The sequence below is a fragment of the Dreissena polymorpha genome, chromosome 3 (genome assembly GCF_020536995.1).
Source record: "Dreissena polymorpha isolate Duluth1 chromosome 3, UMN_Dpol_1.0, whole genome shotgun sequence".
In the NCBI taxonomy this organism is placed as follows: domain Eukaryota; kingdom Metazoa; phylum Mollusca; class Bivalvia; order Myida; family Dreissenidae; genus Dreissena; species Dreissena polymorpha.
Window position 1 is genome coordinate 3429686 of NC_068357.1, and position 22231 is coordinate 3451916.

At 35.6% G+C, this 22231-nt stretch overlaps 1 protein-coding gene across 5 annotated transcripts in view; it reads right to left on the reverse strand.

The window, feature by feature from the left end:
* The window catches only part of LOC127872759 (uncharacterized), a 116956-nt gene that overhangs the window by 51765 nt on the left and 42960 nt on the right, over window positions 1-22231 (reverse strand). For all 5 annotated transcript variants that reach the window (XM_052416140.1, XM_052416141.1, XM_052416139.1 and 2 more), the window contains exons 9-15: window positions 20266-20363; window positions 17706-17818; window positions 15754-15860; window positions 13745-13828; window positions 8519-8608; window positions 7547-7682; window positions 6518-6600 (exon numbers count right to left, since the gene is read on the reverse strand). In XM_052416140.1, coding sequence (XP_052272100.1) covers window positions 6518-6600; window positions 7547-7682; window positions 8519-8608; window positions 13745-13828; window positions 15754-15860; window positions 17706-17818; window positions 20266-20363 — 711 coding nt within the window. The remainder of the gene's footprint in view (window positions 1-6517; window positions 6601-7546; window positions 7683-8518; window positions 8609-13744; window positions 13829-15753; window positions 15861-17705; window positions 17819-20265; window positions 20364-22231) is intronic.

Below are 22231 nucleotides of genomic sequence, written 5' to 3' on the forward strand. Positions count from 1 at the left end.
GATTCTTTCGTGTGACACACCGTCCCATGATGGTGAACAAATGTGCCAAATGATTTTAAAATCTCATAATGAATGACATAGTTATAGCCCAGACAAGCTCATTTATGGCTATTTTTTACCTTTGAACTCCAAGTGTGACCTTGACCTTGGAGATATTGACGTAATTTTTTCGCGCAACACACCGTCTAATGATGGTTAACAAATGTGCCAAATGATTTTAAAATCTCACAATGAACGACAAAGTTATGGCCCTGACAAGCTTGTTCCGCCCGCCCGCCAGCCAGCCAGCCCGCCCGCATTCGCCAATCTAATAACCAGTTTTTTCCTTCGAAAAACCTGGTAAATAACTTGTATCCATGCTGGGTTCAAAATGACCAAAACATAGAAAATTGCAATTATAATAAATTATAGTAATCAACATTTCAGTGAAATGATCAGCAATGAGAACAGCATCAAAATACATCAATATTGGTTTTAAATCATGAATTGTATGTGTAATATGATATAACTAAGTAACTGCTGTAACTATGCTATATACTGTAGATTACAGTTTTTTCAACTAATTATACCTCCATCCACCATCAAAAATGCTAGGATACATTGATTTTGGTTAGTCTGTAAAACTTATGCAAATGTTACAAGGTTGAACATAATATGGCAATTATAATGACTCATAAAAACAACAACAAAACACATTATAGGCACAGATGCCCCCTTCTATATTTCCCTGAACAACTAAACAAAGACAAGAGTGATCAATGACGGGAGGCGGAAAACTACAACGGGCGAGGCATGGTATGGTATTGCGCAAGGGGGGGTTAGAGGGTTAAGGTTAGGGTTAGGGTTAGTGTTAGGGGTCCGGTTAGGGTTTGGGTTAGCCTAAACCCAACCCTAACCCGACCCCTAACCCTAACCCTTACCCTAACCCTTTTTTGGGGTTATCACCCCTGACCATGCCTCGCCCGTTGTAGTTTTCCGCCTCCCGATCAATGACACACATGATTTCAATAGTTAATACAGCATGCATGTATCAGCCTGTTGTAACCTTTGTTACTGTTGTTACATATTATGCCTATTTCACATAATTATGTGACCTCCATCTTTATGAAAGCATCATACTAGGTGCACACAATATGTTGCCTTGAAATTTGTATATTGTGCTATACAGGAATAAAACTGACAGTCAAAAGAGCAAATACTATCACTATTATCATATATGGACTAGTGACAAACTTTAAGTGTCTACGTTGACTTTGACTTAAAGCTACCAAAATGGTATTTCACATAACAAGAGGGCCATGATGGCCCTGTTTCGCTCCACTGCTGAAAAAAAGGCTGAAACAAATATTCTCGGCATGTGCAAATACTTAAATATAGGCCCTATTTAAGCACATGTACACTTTTGTGACCCTCTCGGCTGGGTCAAATTTAACCCCAGGGGCATAATTTGAGCAAACTTTGTAGAGGACTACTATATCTCACTACATACAAAATGTGGTAGCCCTAGGTCCTAGAGTTAAGGACAAGAATATTTAAAAAGTTTTCACAAAATAAGCAAGATATAAGCGTATATAATGTTCAATTTTGTGACCCACAGGTCAGGGTCAAATTTGACCCAAAGGGCATAATTTGAACAAACTTGGTAGATGACTATAAAATGTTACTGCATACCAAATTTAGTCCGAATGGTTTTCGACAAGAAGATTTTTAAAGATTTCACAAAATAGGCGCTTTATGAGCGTTTATTCAATTTTGTGACCCCCCGGGTTGACCCCAGAGGCATTATTTGAACAAATTTGGGAGAGGTTTATTTGATGTCACTAAATACCAAATTTGGTAGCCCTAGGCCCAATGGTTATGGACAATAAGATTTTTAAAGTTTTCACAAAATAGGCCTTATATAAGCGCATGTTCAGCTTTGTGACCCCCGGGCAGGGTCAAATTTGACCCAAGGGGCATAATTTGAACAAACTTGGTAGAGAACTATTAGATGTCACTACATACCAAATTTGGTAGCCCTATGCCTCATGGTAAAGGACAAGAGAAGTTTTTAAGTTTTCACAAAATAGGCACTATATAAGCATATAATTGACTTTGTGGCCCCAGGGCAGGGTCAAATTTGACCCCTGGGGCATAATTTGAACAAACTAAAAAGAGGACTAAATGTCACTACATACCAAATTGTATAGCCCTAGGCCTAATGGTTATGGACAAGATTTTTTCACAAAATAGGCATTATATAAGCATATGTTCAATTTTGTGACCCCCGGGGCAGGGTCAAATTTGACCCTAGGGATAAAATTTTAACAAATTTGGTAGAGGACTATTAGATGTCACTACATGTGTATATACCAATTTGATAGCCCTAGGCCGGATGGTTATGGACAGAAAGTTTTTTAAGTTTTCACAAAATAGGCCTTATATAAGCATATGTTCAATTTTGTGACCCTCGGGGCAGGTTCAAACTTGACCCCAGGGGCATAATTTGAAAAAACTAAGAAGAGAACTATTACATGTCACTACATACTAAATTTGGTAGCCCTATGCCATACTGTTATGGACAAGAGATTTTTTTAAAGATTTCACAAAAAGGCCTTATATAAGCATATGTTCAATTTTGTGACCCTCGGGGCAGGGTCAAACTTGACCCCAGGGGCATAATTTGAACAAACTTGGTAGAGGACTATAAGATGCCACTACATACCAAATTTGGTAGCCCTAGGCCGAATTGTTATGGACGAGAGAATTTGTAAAGTTTTCACAAAACAGACCATATATAAGCATATGTTAAATTTTGTGACCCCCGGGGCAGGGTCAAATTTGACCCCAGGGGCATAATTTGAACAAATTTTTGTAGAGGACTATAAGATATCTCTACATACAAAATTTGATAGCCCTAGGCCCAATGGTTATGGACGAGATGATTTTAAAAGTTTTCACAAAATAGGCCTTATATAAGCAAATTTTCAATTTTGTGACCCCTGGGCAGGATCAAATTTGACCCCAGGGGCATAATTTGAACAAATTTGAAAGAGGTTCACCCCAAGAACATTCCTGAGAAATTTCATCAGAATTAGACCAGTAGTTTAGGAGAAGAAGATGTTTAAAGGAAAAGTTAACGCACAGACGCACGGACGGACGCACGAACGACGGACACAGGACCATGACATAAGCTCCGCTGGCCTTTGGCCAGTGTTGCTTAAAACAACGGACAGATATTATGATTATTTATGCCAATGTATTACACCACAAAGTTATTGACCAGACATGAACATGTACTTTATCTTTAGCAATAAAAAGGAGATGCAAAAACTCTAAATGGCCATGTGACCTTGAACTTGAAGAAAGTCACATGGTTTTGCATGGGACACTTTGTCTTGATATGATCATAACTTGAACCAATTAATTAAAAACTCCCATAATGCACAAATGAGCAGACACAAGCATGTACTTTCACTACATTTATAACAGCTATATAACAAAAACTCATGTGTTGATGACTTTGGCTTTAAAGCAAATAACATGTGATTTGCTCTGGACACGTCCTCTTGATATAATGATCATTTGTGCTTAATTAATTCGGAATTCCAATAGTGGACAACAAAGTAATAAGCCTGACTCAAAATGTAAAAAAAAAAAAAAACACCCATAAAAACAGATACAAACACAGACAGGGGTTACACTATATGACATTTAGCCTGTAAAGGCATACAAATTAGATTTGAGCCGTGCTCTGTGAAAGGGGGGTTCAATGCATGTGCGTAAAGTGTTGTCCCAGATATGTCTGTGCAGTCCCAGTGTTGTCCCAGATATGCCTGTGCAGTCCACACAGTGTTGTCCCAGATATGCCTGTGCAGTCCACACAGTGTTGTCCCAGATATGCCTGTGCAGTCCACACAGTGTTGTCCCAGATATGCCTGTGCAGTCCACACAGTGTTGTCCCAGATATGCCTGTGCAGTCCACACAGTGTTGTCCCAGATATGCCTGTGCAGTCCACACAGTGTTGTCCCAGATATGCCTGTGCAGTCCACACAGTGTTGTCCCAGATATGCCTGTGCAGTCCACACAGTGTTGTCCCAGATATGCCTGTGCAGTCCACACAGTGTTGTCCCAGATATGCCTGTGCAGTCCCAGTGTTGTCCCAGATATGCCTGTGCAGTCCACACAGTGTTGTCCCAGATATGCCTGTGCAGTCCACACAGTGTTGTCCCAGATATGCCTGTGCAGTCCGCATAGGTTAATCTGGGCCGACACTTTCCGCTTTAATGATATTTTTTGTTAAAAAAAGTCTCTTCTTAGCAAAAATCAAGTTAAGGCGGAAAGTGCCATCCCTGATTAGCCTGTGTGGATTGCACAGGCTAATCAGGGACGACACTTTACGCACATGCATTAAACCCCCTTTTCACAGAGCATGGCTCATATCAAAATACACATGCATGCCATATAGAGGGGACTAGAATTCTATCACTGTAAATTAAGAATCTATGTTAATAACAAACAGTACATGCAAGGGCTATGGCAAAATTCTCTTGAGATCCCTAAAACCTATAGCATATTTACTAAAAAACAACAAAAAATATAATGCATTTCCTAACTGGGCATAAATACACTCATTTTTAAATTAAATATAAGTCTGTAATATTTTAGTTTGTTTACAAATTATGTTAGTATAATGTTTTCATGGATATTTCTTCATATCTACCTTGAACTTTCCAACTGGATCCTTTATGGTTCAAAATAAAGGTAAACAAGTGGAAATAATTTTTTACAAATAATAGTATTGAACATCTACCAACAGAGGTATTTAAAAATACTACACTGTACATAGACAAAACATCAATATGACCAAAGTTAAATATGTTGAAATGCACGTAAAGAGGAACTAGCAATGCCCCAAATCAGGCTTTCACTGATTGACTTTTTTATTCTATATGATTTTAATAATTGTGCAAATAAAAGTTATGCACGCTTCCTTCCAGCACGCAGAATTTCAGCTCAAAATCTACATCAAAACTTAAGTCATTGAGCAGAAACTGTTGTTCTATTTTAAGTAAGTGACCTTAACCTTATTCAGTCATGTCCCAAATGTAATGCCGAACTAGGTCAGGTTGTATAATACATATAATATGATGTATAATACCAATAATTTTAATATATTATTAGTATTAATTGTATTGTCCGTACACATTGCTTTGCTGTGCTATTGAAATAGCCAATTAAAGCTACCACCTAATTAACACACTTCTCAACATGAAAAATCCAAATAAAATATCACAGAATAAAAAGCAAAACCACTTTGTTAAAATGCACTCACAAACCTTAATTTTCCACAATGTAAACAAACTTTTCTAGCATTACCGTATACTTTCGCTTATAAGACACCCTCGCTTATAAAACGCACCCCGACTTCGGACTTTATAATAAGTGGATTTAAGACTGACCTGCGTATAAGAGGCGGTCAAATTTTGCCGAAAGTAATTTCGAAATCAGAAAAAAAGATCGAAAAGTTTGTTGTTGTTGTATACAATGGGCGTATGAGCTACACTACTCCGTCCTTTCACGCATTGTTGTTGACTACCGAAAAGTAGAATTATGCTATAAAAAAATGACTTCGCAAACTGGAAATCAGAAATTTGGCAATTCGGTACAAAGATGGCGACGATCACAGTTTCTTTGCTATATCCGTCTGTTTAACCGATTTTAATCGCTAAGAGGTTAAACAACCTTCGACAGCTAATTGGTGTTAATCTGCTGTGTAATGTCAATAAAGATGTGAAAAACTCACGGGTCAATGTTTATTACATGTATTCCCTATCAGAGCAGTATGTGTAAGAAAAATAAATGATATATATGACGATTTATTTACATGCTAACCCCTACGTAGTGTAACTGTTAACAGATATTCACTTTCATTTTTACCCGTTATCAGAAAGTCCCCAGGAAGCACGTTTTTTACATGACCTGCATATGACACAATAAAACATTTTTTTGTACATAAACGTATTGCATTCAATCTTAATTTATATTTGCTTTAAATTTTCCCATTATGCACTGTACTCTTTACACATCTGAAAAATGGCGTAGGCATATGGCTGTGTTTATGAATTTCTTCAACATATGTATCGTCATACATGTGTAAGATTATTTTTTGGTAAGTGATGTTGTAATTATATTGGATTATTGGATAAATGTGAACATTAGAAAAGCGGTATGTAAACAGGTATCGATATGATTCGGTTCAAATGCATGAATTGGCGAATCACCGACTTTAGAGAAAATGCAAATGGCTGCCGCGATGATTCAAAACAACTGACATGTGTCCAATTTGGCCAGCGTAAGACCAGTAAACTTGATTTTTTGAGAAAATTCTTTCATTTTCACCAGTATCTCGCTTATAAGGCGAGACCCCCACTAAAACTTATTACTTTGAGTCTTAAAAATGCGTCTTATAAGCGCAAGCATACGGTTATATTTCAAAATGTTACAACAAATTCAACAAATATCAAACAATATTACCATTGTGCAAGGGGAAACCATGTCTTCCACGTACAGGAACTCATTGTTGTTTGCTGAGTCAGTACTGGAGAGGCGGTACCGTTCTGTATTCAGGAAAATATACTTTATATATGAGAAAGGTTTAAGTATCTATCCATTGATCGGGAACTTTGTAAAACATCAAGTTTAGCTATTTTAGCAGTCACTGTTTGAAAACTATGAAAAAACATAGTTTTGATTTAACAGTAGATACGCACTGAAAACAATGGAAAACATTTGGAATGGAAGCAGTGATAAATTGAAATCTTTAGAAAACATTTGGCATACTGATTGAAGAAGTGATTGATTGGAAACTTCAGAAAACATTTGGCTTACTTATGAAAGAAGTGATTGATCGGACATTTAGAAAACTTTTTTTTACGATAATCTAGCCAGCATGGACAGGAAAACTTTGCAAAACATCTGGTTTACTATTCTAGTTAGCATTTATTAATCAAAGCGCCGACGGCATTGGAAGTCTATTGGCAAGATACAGGGAAGTTTCTACTGAAGTAAATGTTAATAAAACAGACAAGTAGTTATTGCTTGGAATCTATGGGAAACATTCAAGGTTTACTTACTTCAGTCTGGACATCTTGATAACATGGATGATAGACAACATTCGTATATACAAACATAAAAAAGCAGTAACAAGGAATATATTTCTATCCAACTGACATGCATTTATTTGCGGTTTAAAGATCTGTAACTTTGATATAAAAATAATTTGGAGTTGATAACTGTTGTGTTGTTTTCTTTTTGATAACAGTTTATTTCTTTAATAATTTTTGTCCAGCTGCAAATCATAGTACAGAGCATATTTGTTTTTTTTTTACTCATTTTTACTCAACTAAGTGGATTATGCAACCATTCCTTATCATTCACCAGTACTTGGTAAACTCAACTCCTTGATACAAACTAGTAAATGCTCCATGAGCACAAAGTGTAATATCACATTTGAACTGATTATCAAGCTGTTCTTTTCCTCATTGGAACTCTTAAAGTTTGTACCTGATTTTTCCACAGAGGATACAGGCCTGAACGTGATGGAGACAACAACCTGTCCAAGAGATTCATCTGCCATATGGCCCATCCCTTGTTTGTTGCAGCCAAGGACTAGTGCACGCTTCAATACATATGGCTCCTTCTGCAACATGAAAAAAATGTCACATTTAACCTTTACCACTCAGATGCATACTTTTACATTATTGTAGTCCCTTAAAAAATCCAATTTAAGATAAGAACTTTCTTACTAATTCAAGTTTCAAAGGCTTCATTTCCAACCCTGAGGCACTGACGAGAAGCAAACAGCAAAAAACCTGAACAGACTGTGAGTATCTTTCAGGTTTAAGAGGTGAAAAAGCCCTGTCCATGCTCAATTTCAATAATATTTAATATCTGCAATATTATTCCATCAACACTCTTAGATATCGATGTGATTTGCTTAGTGCAACCTTGATCTTAAAGCTTAAGAAACAGGTTTTGCACTTAACAAGCTTTCACCAGCTAGCATCATTTGTTCAAAATTAGTTTTAACTATATTTGGATCCAATTTAGAGCTTCATAGTTCTGTTTACAACTCAATGTTTTTTTCCACAACTTGGCTTATGTGGTCATTTAAAAATGGGGAATCAATGTTTGAAGTTTCAATGAAAGTACAGCAATACCTTAGAAACGGAAAAACTTAAATCTGTTTGTAGAGTATTTTTAGCAAATCTGGTTAAAAATTACCCCTTATTTGTAACATATATCAAACAAAAGTTACCAAATCTTAAATATGTGGTCATTTTAATATGGGAAATGCATATGTTGAGTTTTAAGTGAGTGTTGAGAAACAGCTTGTCCAAAAATCTTTGTTGCAGCAAACAGGGGAAGTAAAGAAGCTTGCCATTTCTTTAAGTCCAAAAACAAAAATGGAAAATCTATGATTAACTTATGACCGAGAAAACAATATTTCAAGATAATTTTCAACTACAAGTTTACCTCAGACATGGCATGGTGTGCGGACCCCAGAAAGTCATCATCCATCGAGTTGGTACCATCCCAGTCAAATACATAGAACGACAGGTTACACTGGAAACATAAGGCTGTATATGAAGATTTTTGTTTAATTCTCTCTAAGATGAATTCAAACATAAAGAGTTTAATGGTTGTTTATTTGTTTAATTGGTATTTAAACATGGGACATTTTTGTTGTAAATCTCAGATTGAAATGTATCTGAGGGTATCTCAAACAATGCCATTAATTGGCTTATTATTGTGTACAGAATTTTATTGAAAATAATTCAACATGATCACATTATTAACAAAATACAGAAAGTTTCTTGCAATGATTTATCAAAAATACAACATCACTATAGCACACTACCAACTATTGCCAAGCAATATATGTCCCCTACTGGCTCCACCATTGTCAGAAATTCCACCATGGTCAGATTTTTTAAAAATATATTTTTTTCCATAGCAACCAGAATTTTTGACATAGGAACAAAATGAAATGACGTGCATAATGTCCATATTGCCATCTATCCATGTTTCAAGTTTTAAACTTGTAAAGTTATCGCAGGATCCTGAAAACCACCATTTTCAGCAGTATTTCTATTCTATTTGTTGCCATAGCAACCAGGCTTTTTGACGTAGGAACAAAATGAAATGACGTGCATAATGTCCATATTGCCATCTATCTATGTTTCAATTTTCATGAAAAAAGAACTTTTAAAGTTATCGCAGGATCCAGAAAAGTGTGACAGACAGACAGACTCACAGAGCGAAAACCAAAAGTCCCCTCCGGTGAAAACGGTAGGGCACATAAAGCATTTATATTGAGTAAAAAGGTTTTTTTCTACAACAAGGTTTGTAAAATTCTACAACTGGCAAATCTTGAAATTTGCTTCCAGTAAATACAATATCAAAACAACCAAATTTGTTGAGTTGATATCCCCTGCTAAATAAATTGTGTTTATGGATGGGTGCAAATCCCTTGAGGTATGGTATAGTCTTAAAAAATAATTAAAAGTAGGGTAATTGTTTTTATGAATTGCAAATCTCCTAATTGATATCTATAAACCCTAGTCCATATAAACGGACTCTCAGAGCCTTTGATAATTTTTGCTATGGCGGCTCTGGCAGTCCATATGCACCCCTTCATAAACATGGGTGCAGTTCAGCGCAGCGAATCCGTGGGCTTCACTAAACAGACGTCGTTCGAGACAAATTGAGGAAAATAATGAACAAACTTCATAAACATGTTAAATTTACCTGAATGGCAACCTACGGATGTCATCCTTTGCATGCACCCTATAAAAACACGACGATTTTCAACACACTTTTCTCGCTGACATGTTTATGTTTAAATTTGAAACAGTGTATTCTGTATCGAAAACCACATCGTTATCGACTTTATAGGCTGGAGCACATAACCTGACGTGCAAAATAGTGGTGTACTGCGACCTAACCAATATTGGGTCAATTTTCCAATATGGCGGATACAGCGTACAAAACAAAATCTAAGTCAATAAAATCAATTATTTCTTGCTTTAATGGTACCATTTGGATGAGTTTGTGGTTTAGATAGGTAAACTTGTATAAGTTCTTGCAGTTTCAGTGTTCCTTAACCCTTGCATTGTTGATAACTTTTTGCACCCATGGCCAAGACAGAGCGCATTGCAACTATCAGCAACCCATTGGGTTATAAAGCTGATAGTTGAATTATTGCAACTACTATACACCCATGAAGTTTCATTTTGAAATCTTGTAGCATATCTGAGAAATAGCCTTGAAAAGTTACATCATACAAAAACAACAAAGGGCAATAACTTTTATTTAAGAAAATGAATGTTTATGTTTTTTAAGCATGGCACTTCTCATCATTAATATATTTACAAGTTTCATGTTGTAGTATTGCATGGTATCTGAGATAGAGCCCTGAAAAGTTACATCATACACAAAAAACAAACTAAGGACAAAAACTCTACTACAGAAAGTGTAAGGTTATGGTCCTTGTGCATGGTACTTCTCCTCATACACCTATGAAGTTTCATGTTGATATCTTATATAGTTTTTGAGATATAGCCCGAAAATGTCTTGTGACTGACTGACGGATGGACAACAGCAATTCTATATCCCTTCCCCTTCAGCAAGGGCTAATAATCCATAAATCAGGGGACCCCATTTTGAGATAAGTCAGCGCTTTGATTTTGTCAAAGAGACTTGACTGTTACCCATATAATGATAAATTAACACTGTTTAATTATAAATAAAAAGGTGACATAATGATCATAACAATAACCAGTCAATCTGTGTACATACTGTGGTAGTTTTTTAATTAAAACCATTATTTATTCTGCAAAATTTTATAAAAGCTGCATCATCATAATTTATTTGGAGATCAAATATGCTAAAGTATGGGTAAAAGCAAATACTAGAAAGTTAACAAGGTTTAACTATAGCCATATAAGGAAAAACGCCAACCAACTGGTGGCCATTCTTTTTTAACAGACCGGAACCATTTTCAAACGCATCCAAGATATCAACAAAACAAATATTCTTACCAAATTTCATGAAAATTGAACTAAACATGTAATGTGACTTCTTGAGTGCTTATAAGGTTTTACTATAGCCATAAAAGAAAAAATACCCCTCCCCCTGGCAGCTATGTCTTTCAACAGTTCGGAACCATTTACAAACTCATCCAATTTATCATAAGAAAAAATGTTCTGACCAAGTTTCATAAAGGTTGGACGATAAATGTGACTTCTAGAGTATTAACAAGGTTAAACTAAAGCCATATAAGAAAAAATGCCATGCCCCTTGGTGGCCATGTTTTTCATCCAACCTGAACCATTTTTGAACTAGTCCAAGATAACATTGGGACAAATTTTCTGACCAAGTTTCATGAAGATCAGACGATAAATGTGGCCTAAAGAGTGTTAACAAGGAAAATGTTGACGACCCACGAAGCCCAACGGAAGTCAGATAATAGACAAAAAGGGATCAAAAAAGCTCATGATGAGCAAATTGTGCTCAGGTGAGCTAAAAACATTAAACTAAGAGCAACCATGAAGTAAGTAAGGGCGATCTGGTTTTTTTCCAGCTTTTAGCCATATACGGCAGACGTCCATAGATTTTTTAATCACTGTACACTAATTATCATGTCGCCTATTGTACTATTTAATAGTACAAGTCTTTTTAATCATAAAGAAATCATCAAAGAAAATTTCACATAGAAAAACTTCATTCAATCTGTATTAGGGGAATTTCCAGCAAAACAATAAAGGGAAGCTTGCAAAAAATTGTAAAATCAACAAAATGAGAAAATAAATATTGCAAATTAGAACAAATTACTTGAAAGAAATACTAGCATTTCATCAATACCGAATTTTGCCCTGGAGGGTTTAATCTACTTCTATCATTTATTTTGGTATATTACAAGAAGAAATTATTGACTCTAACAAAGAGTAAACCACAGAAACCATTGTGATATTTTCATCTGTACACTAAGAAAATTGATCATGATGAAGGCTTTAATACAACAAATGCTACCCAAGACAGCAAGCTTGATTATAGTTCTTATTTCCTTATTTAAACAAAAGGGCCATTATGGCCTTTACAAGCTTACTTGAGTATACAGACACCAGTGGCAACAAGGTGTTTTTTTTAAGATCTGACCTCGTGACTTAGTTTCAGCTGGATCTGACCTAACTTCTAACTTTTTCTTCATATTGTTATTATTAAGTTGTAAATGTTACTTCTAGCGTGTTATCAAAATTAAGATATGACCTGGTGATCAATTTTTTATGCAAGTGACCAAATTCAAATACCCGTACAGCCTAGCTATTGTCAAAATGAACATTTTAATAAAGTTTAATCAAGATTAAGTCATAAATGTGACCTGAAAGTAGCAACAAGGTTTTCTAAGTTTGACCTTTTTTAGATGCACATGACCCATATTCAAACTCTGCCTAAAATATGACAAGAGTAATAAGAGCAATTAGAGCCATACAAACTTTCTGAAAATATTTTTTTCAAGATAGTAATTATTCATACTTTGTTTCTAGAGTGTTTTTTCCTTATATTTCACCTAGTTTTTGGACACAAATCATCCACATTCAAACCAAGCCAAGATAATCAAGATGAACATTCTGGCCAAGTTTCATAAGGATTCAGTCATAACTAAAGAGTGTTCATAATTTATTTATTTTAAGACATTATGACGTAGCCTCTAGAGTAGTAATAAGGTTTTTCTACTTATTGACCAGGTGACCTAGTTTTTGGAAAGACAAGTCATAGATTCAAGCATGGCCTAGCTATTGTTCAGCTTAACTTTCTGATCAAGTTTCATCAATATTAGATGAACAATTTGGCCACTAGAGTGTTAACAAGATTGTTTTAAGATTTAACCTGGTGACATTATTTTTGGACACACATCAAACAGATTGGAACTTTGCCCAGAAAATCTCCAAATAAACATTTGGACCAAGTTTCATCACAATTGAGACTTACCCGGTAATATGTCCTTTAGAGTGGAAACATAAATTTTCTGTAATTTGACCTGGTGATTTAGATTTGGATGCACATGTCACGGATTTTTAATTGACATTGATTAAGTAAATATAAACATTTTAAACAAGTTTGAAAAAGATTGATTTCTAAATGTGGTCTTTAAAGTGACAACAAGTTTTTTTCTAAAATATGACCTGATGACCTAGTTTTTGGACGCACATGACTCAGATTCAAAACGGTTCTAGATAATGTCCCAGATAAACAGTCTGATCAAGTTTCATCAAGATTGGAAGACAATTGTGATAAAAGTTGACAACGCACACAGCGCACTGGACACTGCACAACAATGATGAAGTGATCACAATAGCTCCACTTGAGTAATTGTGCCAAGGTGAACTAAAAAACGAGCATAATTGTGCTGAATTGCAATTCAGTCACCTTACACAATTACCTTGCATTACATGTGTGAAAAATCAAATGAATAGCTATAGTAGATATAGTTATATTAAGAGGATGCTGGTATAGTAATTGTTATTCAAGGATAGTGTAGTAATGCACACAACCTAAAAACTAAAGGTCAGGGAACTTTGGTTCTTAGAATTATGCCAAGAGTCTAAATCAATATGATTTAAGAAAAAGAAAATCAATCAAAAAGCAATCAAAAGGTTGAATGTTTTTTATCCAATACCTACAGTACAAAGCTTTTACCTGTGAGAAATCCTTGACAAAGAATTCTGCATGTGACTCCCAGCGGGGGTTTAGTGTTTGAGCAAGGTAAGGAGTTGTCAATACCTGAAGTTATACAAGGTGTTCAGTTTAATAATATCATATTACATATAAAATCATGAAAGTTGATGTGTAGCACTAACTAGAAATTACTAGAGTAGACAATAAAAAAGATTCCATTAGAATCTCATTTTTTCAATATAAAATGTACATTTAAGTCATACAATATATGAATCATATTAGGGTTAACATCCAGGGTAAAAAAAGTAATGACTATAAGCAATTGGAACATGTATAATTCAAATTCTATTTTTTTCTTATTCTTTAAGAGTAAAAAAATAGTTTTAAATTCTGCAAAAGAATCAAAACCTCTCTTGATTCAACAAATAACATAGAAGCTTCATTCGATAGTTTTTAAAACTGTTCAAATGCTTCCATTACCCCTCCAAATGGATATAGTTAAATTCTTATTGTATACAACATAGCCTATCACACAGTATTCGAGCACATCACAAACCTTTCTCCTATAACAGAATACAACACAGTACGGGTCTGAGCACACAGTATTTGAGCACATAACATACCCTTCTCCTATCACAGAATACAACACAGTACGGGTCTGAGCACACAATATTTGAGCACATTACATACCCTTCTCCTATCGCAGAATACAACACAGTACGGGTCTGAGCACACAGTATTTGAGCACATTACGTATCCTTCTCCTATCACAGAATACAACACAGTACGGGTCTGAGCACACAGTATTTGAGCACATTACGTACATTTCTCCTATCACAGAATACAACACAGTACGGGTCTGAGCACACAGTATTTGAGCACATAACATACCCTTCTCCTATCACAGAATACAACACAGTACGGGTCTAAGCACACAATATTTGAGCACATTACATACCCTTCTCCTATCGCAGAATACAACACAGTACAGGTCTGAGCACACAGTATTTGAGCACATTACGTATCCTTCTCCTATCGCAGAATACAACACAGTACGGGTCTGAGCACACAATATTTGAGCACATCACGTTCATTTCTCCTATCGCAGAATACAACAAAGTACGGGTCTGAGCACACAGTATTTGAGCACATTACGTTCATTTCTCCTATCGCAGAATACAACACAGTACGGGTCTGAGCACACAATATTTGAGCACATTACGTTCATTTCTCCTATCACAGAATACAACACAGTACGGGTCTGAGCACACAATATTTGAGCACATTACATACCCTTCTCCTATCACAGAATACAACACAGTACGGGTCTGAGCACACAATATTTGAGCACATTACGTACCCTTCTCCTATCACAGAATACAACACAGTACGGGTCTGAGCACACAGTATTTGAGCACATTACATACCCTTCTCCTATCGCAGAATACAACACAGTACGGGTCTGAGCACACAGTATTTGAGCACATTACGTACATTTCTCCTTTTACAGAATACAACACAGTACGGGTCTGAGCACACAATATTTGAGCACATTACGTTCATTTCTCCTATCACAGAAAACAACACAGTACGGGTCTGAGCACACAGTATTTGAGCACATAACATACCCTTCTCCTATCACAGAATACAACACAGTACGGGTCTGAGCACACAATATTTGAGCACATTACGTACCCTTCTCCTATCACAGAATACAACACAGTACGGGTCTGAGCACACAGTATTTGAGCACATTACATACCCTTCTCCTATCGCAGAATACAACACAGTACGGGTCTGAGCACACAGTATTTGAGCACATTACGTACATTTCTCCTATCACAGAATACAACACAGTACGGGTCTGAGCACACAATATTTGAGCACATTACGTACCCTTCTCCTATCACAGAATACAACACAGTACGGGTCTGAGCACACAGTATGTGAGCACATTACGTATCCTTCTCCTATCACAGAATACAACACAGTACAGGTCTGAGCACACAGTATTTGAGCACATAACATACCCTTCTCCTATCACAGAATACAACACAGTACGGGTCTGAGGAGCCAGTCTTGTCCGAGGCTGCCACATTGTTTGCGCAGTGTACACACACATACATCACCCCAGAGCCTGCAAGAACACACCAATATATGAGCCTGGCTCTGAAAGAAACGGGCTTAATGTATGTGCAGCGTAAAGTATTGTCCCAGTATGTGCGTAAAGTATTGTCCCAGATGAGCCTGACGGGCTTAATGTATGTGCATAAAGGATCGTCCCAGATGAGCCTGTGAAGTCCACACAGCAATCACCGACAACACGGCTTAGCTGGGCAGTATAATTAAGTCTGGTAATACGAGAGACTGACTCATTCAAATGGTAGCCCTTTCTTTAATTACAATACTTCTGGTTTCAATTCACTAAAAAGGCTTTTTTACCCCCGCTTTAGTTGCTTGTGGTCAGTTGTATGTATTTAACAAGTCACTTGTCATGCTAAAGCTGTGTTTTGACAAGAGAAACAATGGCACTACATTGACACCCACTTAATGGACTTTAAATGAAGTTTAATTTGAATCCCTTAAAGGGACTGTCAACCACGACGACAAAGAAAAGAAAAGTTGTAAAATACTGTATTATTTTACAATTAGTAGTTTATATTGATTAAAATATCACCACTGGTATATTACATTACTTGAAAAAAGTTCATATTTTCAGTATATTTGGTAATAATTTGTTGCTATGTGAAATCGAAAGTACATTGCGAAAATAGGTGACATAACGATATACACACTATAAATAACGCAAGTAGATTGATCATTTTATATATATAATATATACAATTCACTACGCATGCACAATTTGAATTCCTGGGTTTACCACATGACGATGATGATCAATCTACTGGCGTTAATTATAGTTAGCTGGAAGTTACCTGTTAGACATACCCAGTAAAATTTATTACCTATATACTGAAAATATGAAAACTTAACAACTTTTTTCAAGTAATTTAATACACCAGTTGTAATATAAAACAATGTGTCCATCAAATGATTGACTCTTGAGTGCCTGCATCAGACCAGCCATCCATTAACAGTTGAAACGTATGGGCTGGGATCTAGGAAAACCAGCCATCCATTAACAGTGAAAACGTATGGGCTGGGATCTAGGAAAACCGAGCTAAATGATTGTGCATAAAGTATCATCCCTGATTGACATGTGCAGTCTTCACAGTCCAACCAGGGACATTACTTTGGGATTTTATAGAATTATTTGTTTCAAGAAAGTCTGTTTTCTAAACAAAACTCCACTCTAAGCAGAAAGTGCCATCCTTGACTGCAGACTGCACAGGCTAATCTGGGATGATTATTTACATAAATAAATTGAGTCTGGTTTTTAAAAGAATAGCACAGATACATCATTTTTTAAACAAAAGTTGTGTTCTTCTGACTCTTATTTTTCAAATATTCTTAGTTTATTTCATCAAGATTATCTTGAGATAACTATTTTAAAAGAGCAATAAAGTAGGAAAAACTTGCAGCGTTAAACAATTACAAGATGAAATTTATACAAAATAAACAACGTAAATATGCTTTTCCACAAGACCATGCACTTTAAAATGGTAAAACAAAACTATGAAATACATGATTTATGCATGTTATTCTTTAAACAGAATTAAGAAATGTTGTTAAATGAGTCATGTTCTGAGAAAACTGGGCAAAATGCATGTGCGTTAAGTGTCGTCCCAAATTAGGCTGTGCAGTCCACACGGGCTAATCAGACACGACACTTTCCGCTTTTATGACATTTTTCGTATAAATGAAGTCTCTCTTAGCAAAAATCAAATTTAGGTGGAAAGAGTTGTCCCTGATTAGCCTGTGCAGACTGCACAGTCTAATCTGGGACAACACTTTGCGCACATGCATTAAGCCCAATTTTCTTAGAACGCGACACAAATTGTAGCCATGAGAGCTAACATACGCTGCAGTACGTTGACAATCTCCTCCTGCTCCAGGTTGACGGGCGGGAGGGGAGAGTAGTCCATCATCAACTGCAACTTGCTGCCATCACTGTTGGTAATCTCATGCGTAATCCTGAAATCCCAAGATTGCTTACAAGTTCCCCTGTAGCCAGAGCATTTCTTATTACTTATTGTTCTGAAAGATGAAAATCTGTTACAAGTTATGCAGCAAAGTTTGAACAGCAATTTCAACCTGTCCATAAATTAAGTTACAATGCAAGCTCTCATAGTATTGTAATGCTGAATTTTCATCGCATAATGTTTTGTTATTACACATCAATTACTATTTTGCAATTTTCACATCGCTTAATTACTGTTTTGTAAGCCTGAATGTTCACATCACTTACTTTTTGTTATGCTGAATGAACATCACTTACTGTTTTGTAATGCTAAATTTTCAAATATGTACCTATTTTGTAATGCAAAATGTTAAAATTCATAACTATTTTGTAATGCTTAATGTTTACATTTGTATTTGTTTTGTTATGCTTAATATTCATATTTGTTACTGTTTTGTAATGCTTAATGTTAAAATTCGTAACTGTTTTGTTATGCTAAATGTTCAAATTCTTACTGTCTTGTAATGGTTAATGTTCAAATTTGTAACTGCTTTGTAATGCTTAATGTTCAAATTCCTGTTTTGTTATTCTTAATGTTAAAATCAATAACTGTTATGTAATGCCACATTTTCAAATTACTTTCTGTTTTGTAATGCTGAATGTTTACAGCACTAACTGTTTAGCAATGCTAAATATTCACTTCACTTACTGTTTGGTAATACTGAATGTTCTTATCACTTACTGTTTGGTAATACTGAATGTTCCCATCACTTACTGTTTGGTAATACTGAATGTTCCCATCACTTACTGTTTGGTAATACTGAATGTTCTCATCACTTACTGTTTGGTAATACTGAATGTTCCTATCACTTACTTTTTGGTAATACTGAATGTTCCCATCACTGACTGTTTAGTAATACTGAATGTTCCCTTCACTTACTGTTTGGTAATACTGAATGCTAACATCACTTACTGCTTATTAATACTGAATGTTCACATCACCTACAGTAACTGTTTGGTAATACTGAATGTTCCCTTCACTTACTGTTTGGTAATACTGAATGTTCCCATCACTTACTGTTTGGTAATACTGAATTTTCCCATCACTTACTGTTTGGTAATACTGAATGTTCCCATCACTTACTGTTTGGTAATACTGAATGTTCCCATCACTTACTGTTTGGTAATACTGAATGTTCCCTTCACTTACTGTTTGGTAATACTGAATGTTCCCATCACTGACTGTTTGGTAATACTGAATGTTCCCATCACTTACTGTTTGGTAATACTGAATGTTCCCATCACTTACTGTTTGGTAATACTGAATGTTCCCTTCACTTACTGTTTGGTAATACTGAATGTTCCCATCACTTACTGTTTGGTAATACTGAATGTTCCCATCACTTACTGTTTGGTAATACTGAATGTTCCCTTCACTTACTGTTTGGTAATACTGAATGCTAACATCACTTACTGCTTATTAATACTGAATGTTCACATCACCTACAGTAACTGTTTGGTAATTCTGAATGTCCACATCACTTACTGTTTTTTAATATTGAATGTTCACATAACATACCTTTTTCTAATGCTGAATGTCCACATCACCTTCTTGTTTTGTTATCTTGAATGTTCACATAACTTACTGTTTTGTTATGCTGAATGTTTAAATCATTTGCTGCTTTGTAATGCAGAATATTTGTATCACTTACTGTATTGTAATGCTGAATGTTCACATCACCTACTGTACTGTAATGCTCAATGTCCACATAACTTACGGTTTTGTAATGCTAAATGTTCACATCACTTACTGTTTTGTAATGCTTAATGTTCAAATTTGTAACTGCTTTGTAATCCTTAATGTTCAAATTCCTGTTTTGTTATTCTAAATGTTACAAGAGCACCGTAGAATGGGTGTCAACGCTTGGCTGCCAGTGCATTTTTGAATAAATAAGCTTGTCAGATTTATTAGAGGTTGCAGTGACCTTGACCTATGACCTAGTGACCCAAATATGGGTGCGGTGTGTAGAACTCATCAAGGTGCAGCTACATATGAAGTTTCAAAGTTGTAGGTGGAAGCACTTTGATTTTAGAGCCAATGTTCAAAGCCTTGACAAAGTGTTAAGGTTTTAGCTTGACGCTGACAACACAACGGACAGGACACGACATGACAAGCTGGCTATGACAATACCTCGGGTTTTCTCCGAAAACAGCCATGCTAAAAATCAATAACTGTTTTGTAATGCCATATGTTCACATCACCTACTGTTTTGTAATGCTGAATGTCCACATCACTTACTGTTTTGTAATGCTGAGTTTTAAATTAACTTGCTGTTTTGTAATGCTTAATTTTCACATCACTTACTGTTTTGTAATTGTAATGTTCACATCACTTACTGTTTTGTAATTGAAATGTTCACATCACTAACTGTTTTGTAATTGTTATGTTCATATCACTTACTGTTTTGTAATGCTGAATGAAAATGATGACAAGCTGAGATCATGCTGTTCCAAGGTCACAGTGGTCAGAAGGCGCTTACATTTGTGTTTGATGCTCAGCTGAAAAACAACATCATTAAAAATTCGCTAATAAATCTGATTCAACATTGTTTTTATGTGGATTAAGTTCTTTCATGAACATATAATTTAATGCAATGACTTTTATCAATGTTTGTAATGTTTAATGAAAATATACCAAATAAATAGATATGTAGTTGTAAGATGAAATGTATGAAAATATATTTACTTTCAAGAAAATCAATATATTTTAATTCCTAAAATTATTTTTTTATCTATGACTTCTTGCAAGAAAACTATGACAAATATTTCAAACATTGAGAAAAAACTTCAATAAAGGAAATTTTATTTTATTTTAAAAAATACAGCACAGAAAACAAACTTTTTTTACCTCAATGAATTGACAATGTTATTACATTTTTCCAATTGTTTAAAACACAAAGCAACCATATATTACAACAACTACAATGAAGAGCTTTGTCAAGAAACAAAACACTAATGAAATTAGATTTCCAGTCTTCTAAGAATTCTGTCTCACAATGCCTGAAGGTGTGAAGAAAATCAGGAAATTACTACGTAAATTGTTTTTAATTGAATTTTCAAAGAAATATATTTTTGTATTATTGAATCAAACTTTTTTGGTCTTTATCATTGCTTCAAATTTCGTCTACTAATTCATGTTTATAGCTTTGAACATGTTGAACGAGTTTCAGATTATAAACTAAACTGAGCACTTCAAAAAGGAGCAGGGTTCAGGCAGCAATTCTGCTGTTTATTTCTCGATCACTTACTCCCCTCTCAATCTTTCACTACACTCAAACAAGAGCTGTTTGTAAAACATGCATGCCCCCCATAAGGGCTGTCAGTTGTAGTGGCAGCCATTGTGTGAATAAGTTTTTTGTCACTGTGTGAATACGTTTTTTGTCACTGTGACCTTGACCTTTGACCTAGTGACCTGAAAATCAATAGGGGTCATCTGCCAGTCATGATCAATGTACCTATGAAGTTTCATGATCCTAGGCCTAATTATTCTTGAGTTATCATCCAGAAACCATTTTACTGTTTTGAGTCATTGTGACCTTGACCTTTGACCTAGTGACCTGAAAATTAATAGGGGTCATCTGCCAGTCATGATCAATGTACCTATGAAGTTTCATGATCCTAGGCGTAAGCATTCTTGAGTTATCATCTGGAAACCATTTTACTATTTCGAGTCACTGTGACCTTGACCTTTGACCTAGTGACCTCAAAATCAATAGGGGTCATCTGCCAGTCATGATCAATGTACCTATGAAGTTTCATGAACCTAGGTGTAAGCATTCTTGAGTTATCATCCAGAAACCATTTTACTATTTCGAGTCACTGTGACCTTGACCTTTGACCTAGTGACCTGAAAATCAATAGGGTTCATCTGCCAGTCATTATTAATGTACCTATGAAGTTTCATGATCCTAGGCGTAAGCTTTCTTGAGTTATCATCCAGAAACCATTTTACTATTTCGAGTCACTGTGACCTTGACCTTTGACCTAGTGACCTGAAAATCAATAGGGGTCATCTGCCAGTCATTATCAATGTACCTATGAAGTTTCATGATCCTAGGCGTAAGCTTTCTTGAGTTATCATCCAGAAACCATTTTATTATTTCGAGTCACTGTGATCTTGACCTTTGACCTAGTGACCTGAAAATCTATAGGGGTCATCTGCCAGTTATGATCAATGTACCTATGAAGTTTCATGATCCTTGGCCTAAGCATTCTTGAGTTATCATCCGGAAACCATTTTACTATTTCGAGTCACTGTGACCTTGACCTTTGACCTAGTGACCTGAAAATCAATAGGGGTCATCTGCCAGTCATGATCAATGTACCTATAAAGTTTCATGATCCAAGGCCTAAGCGTTATTGAGTTA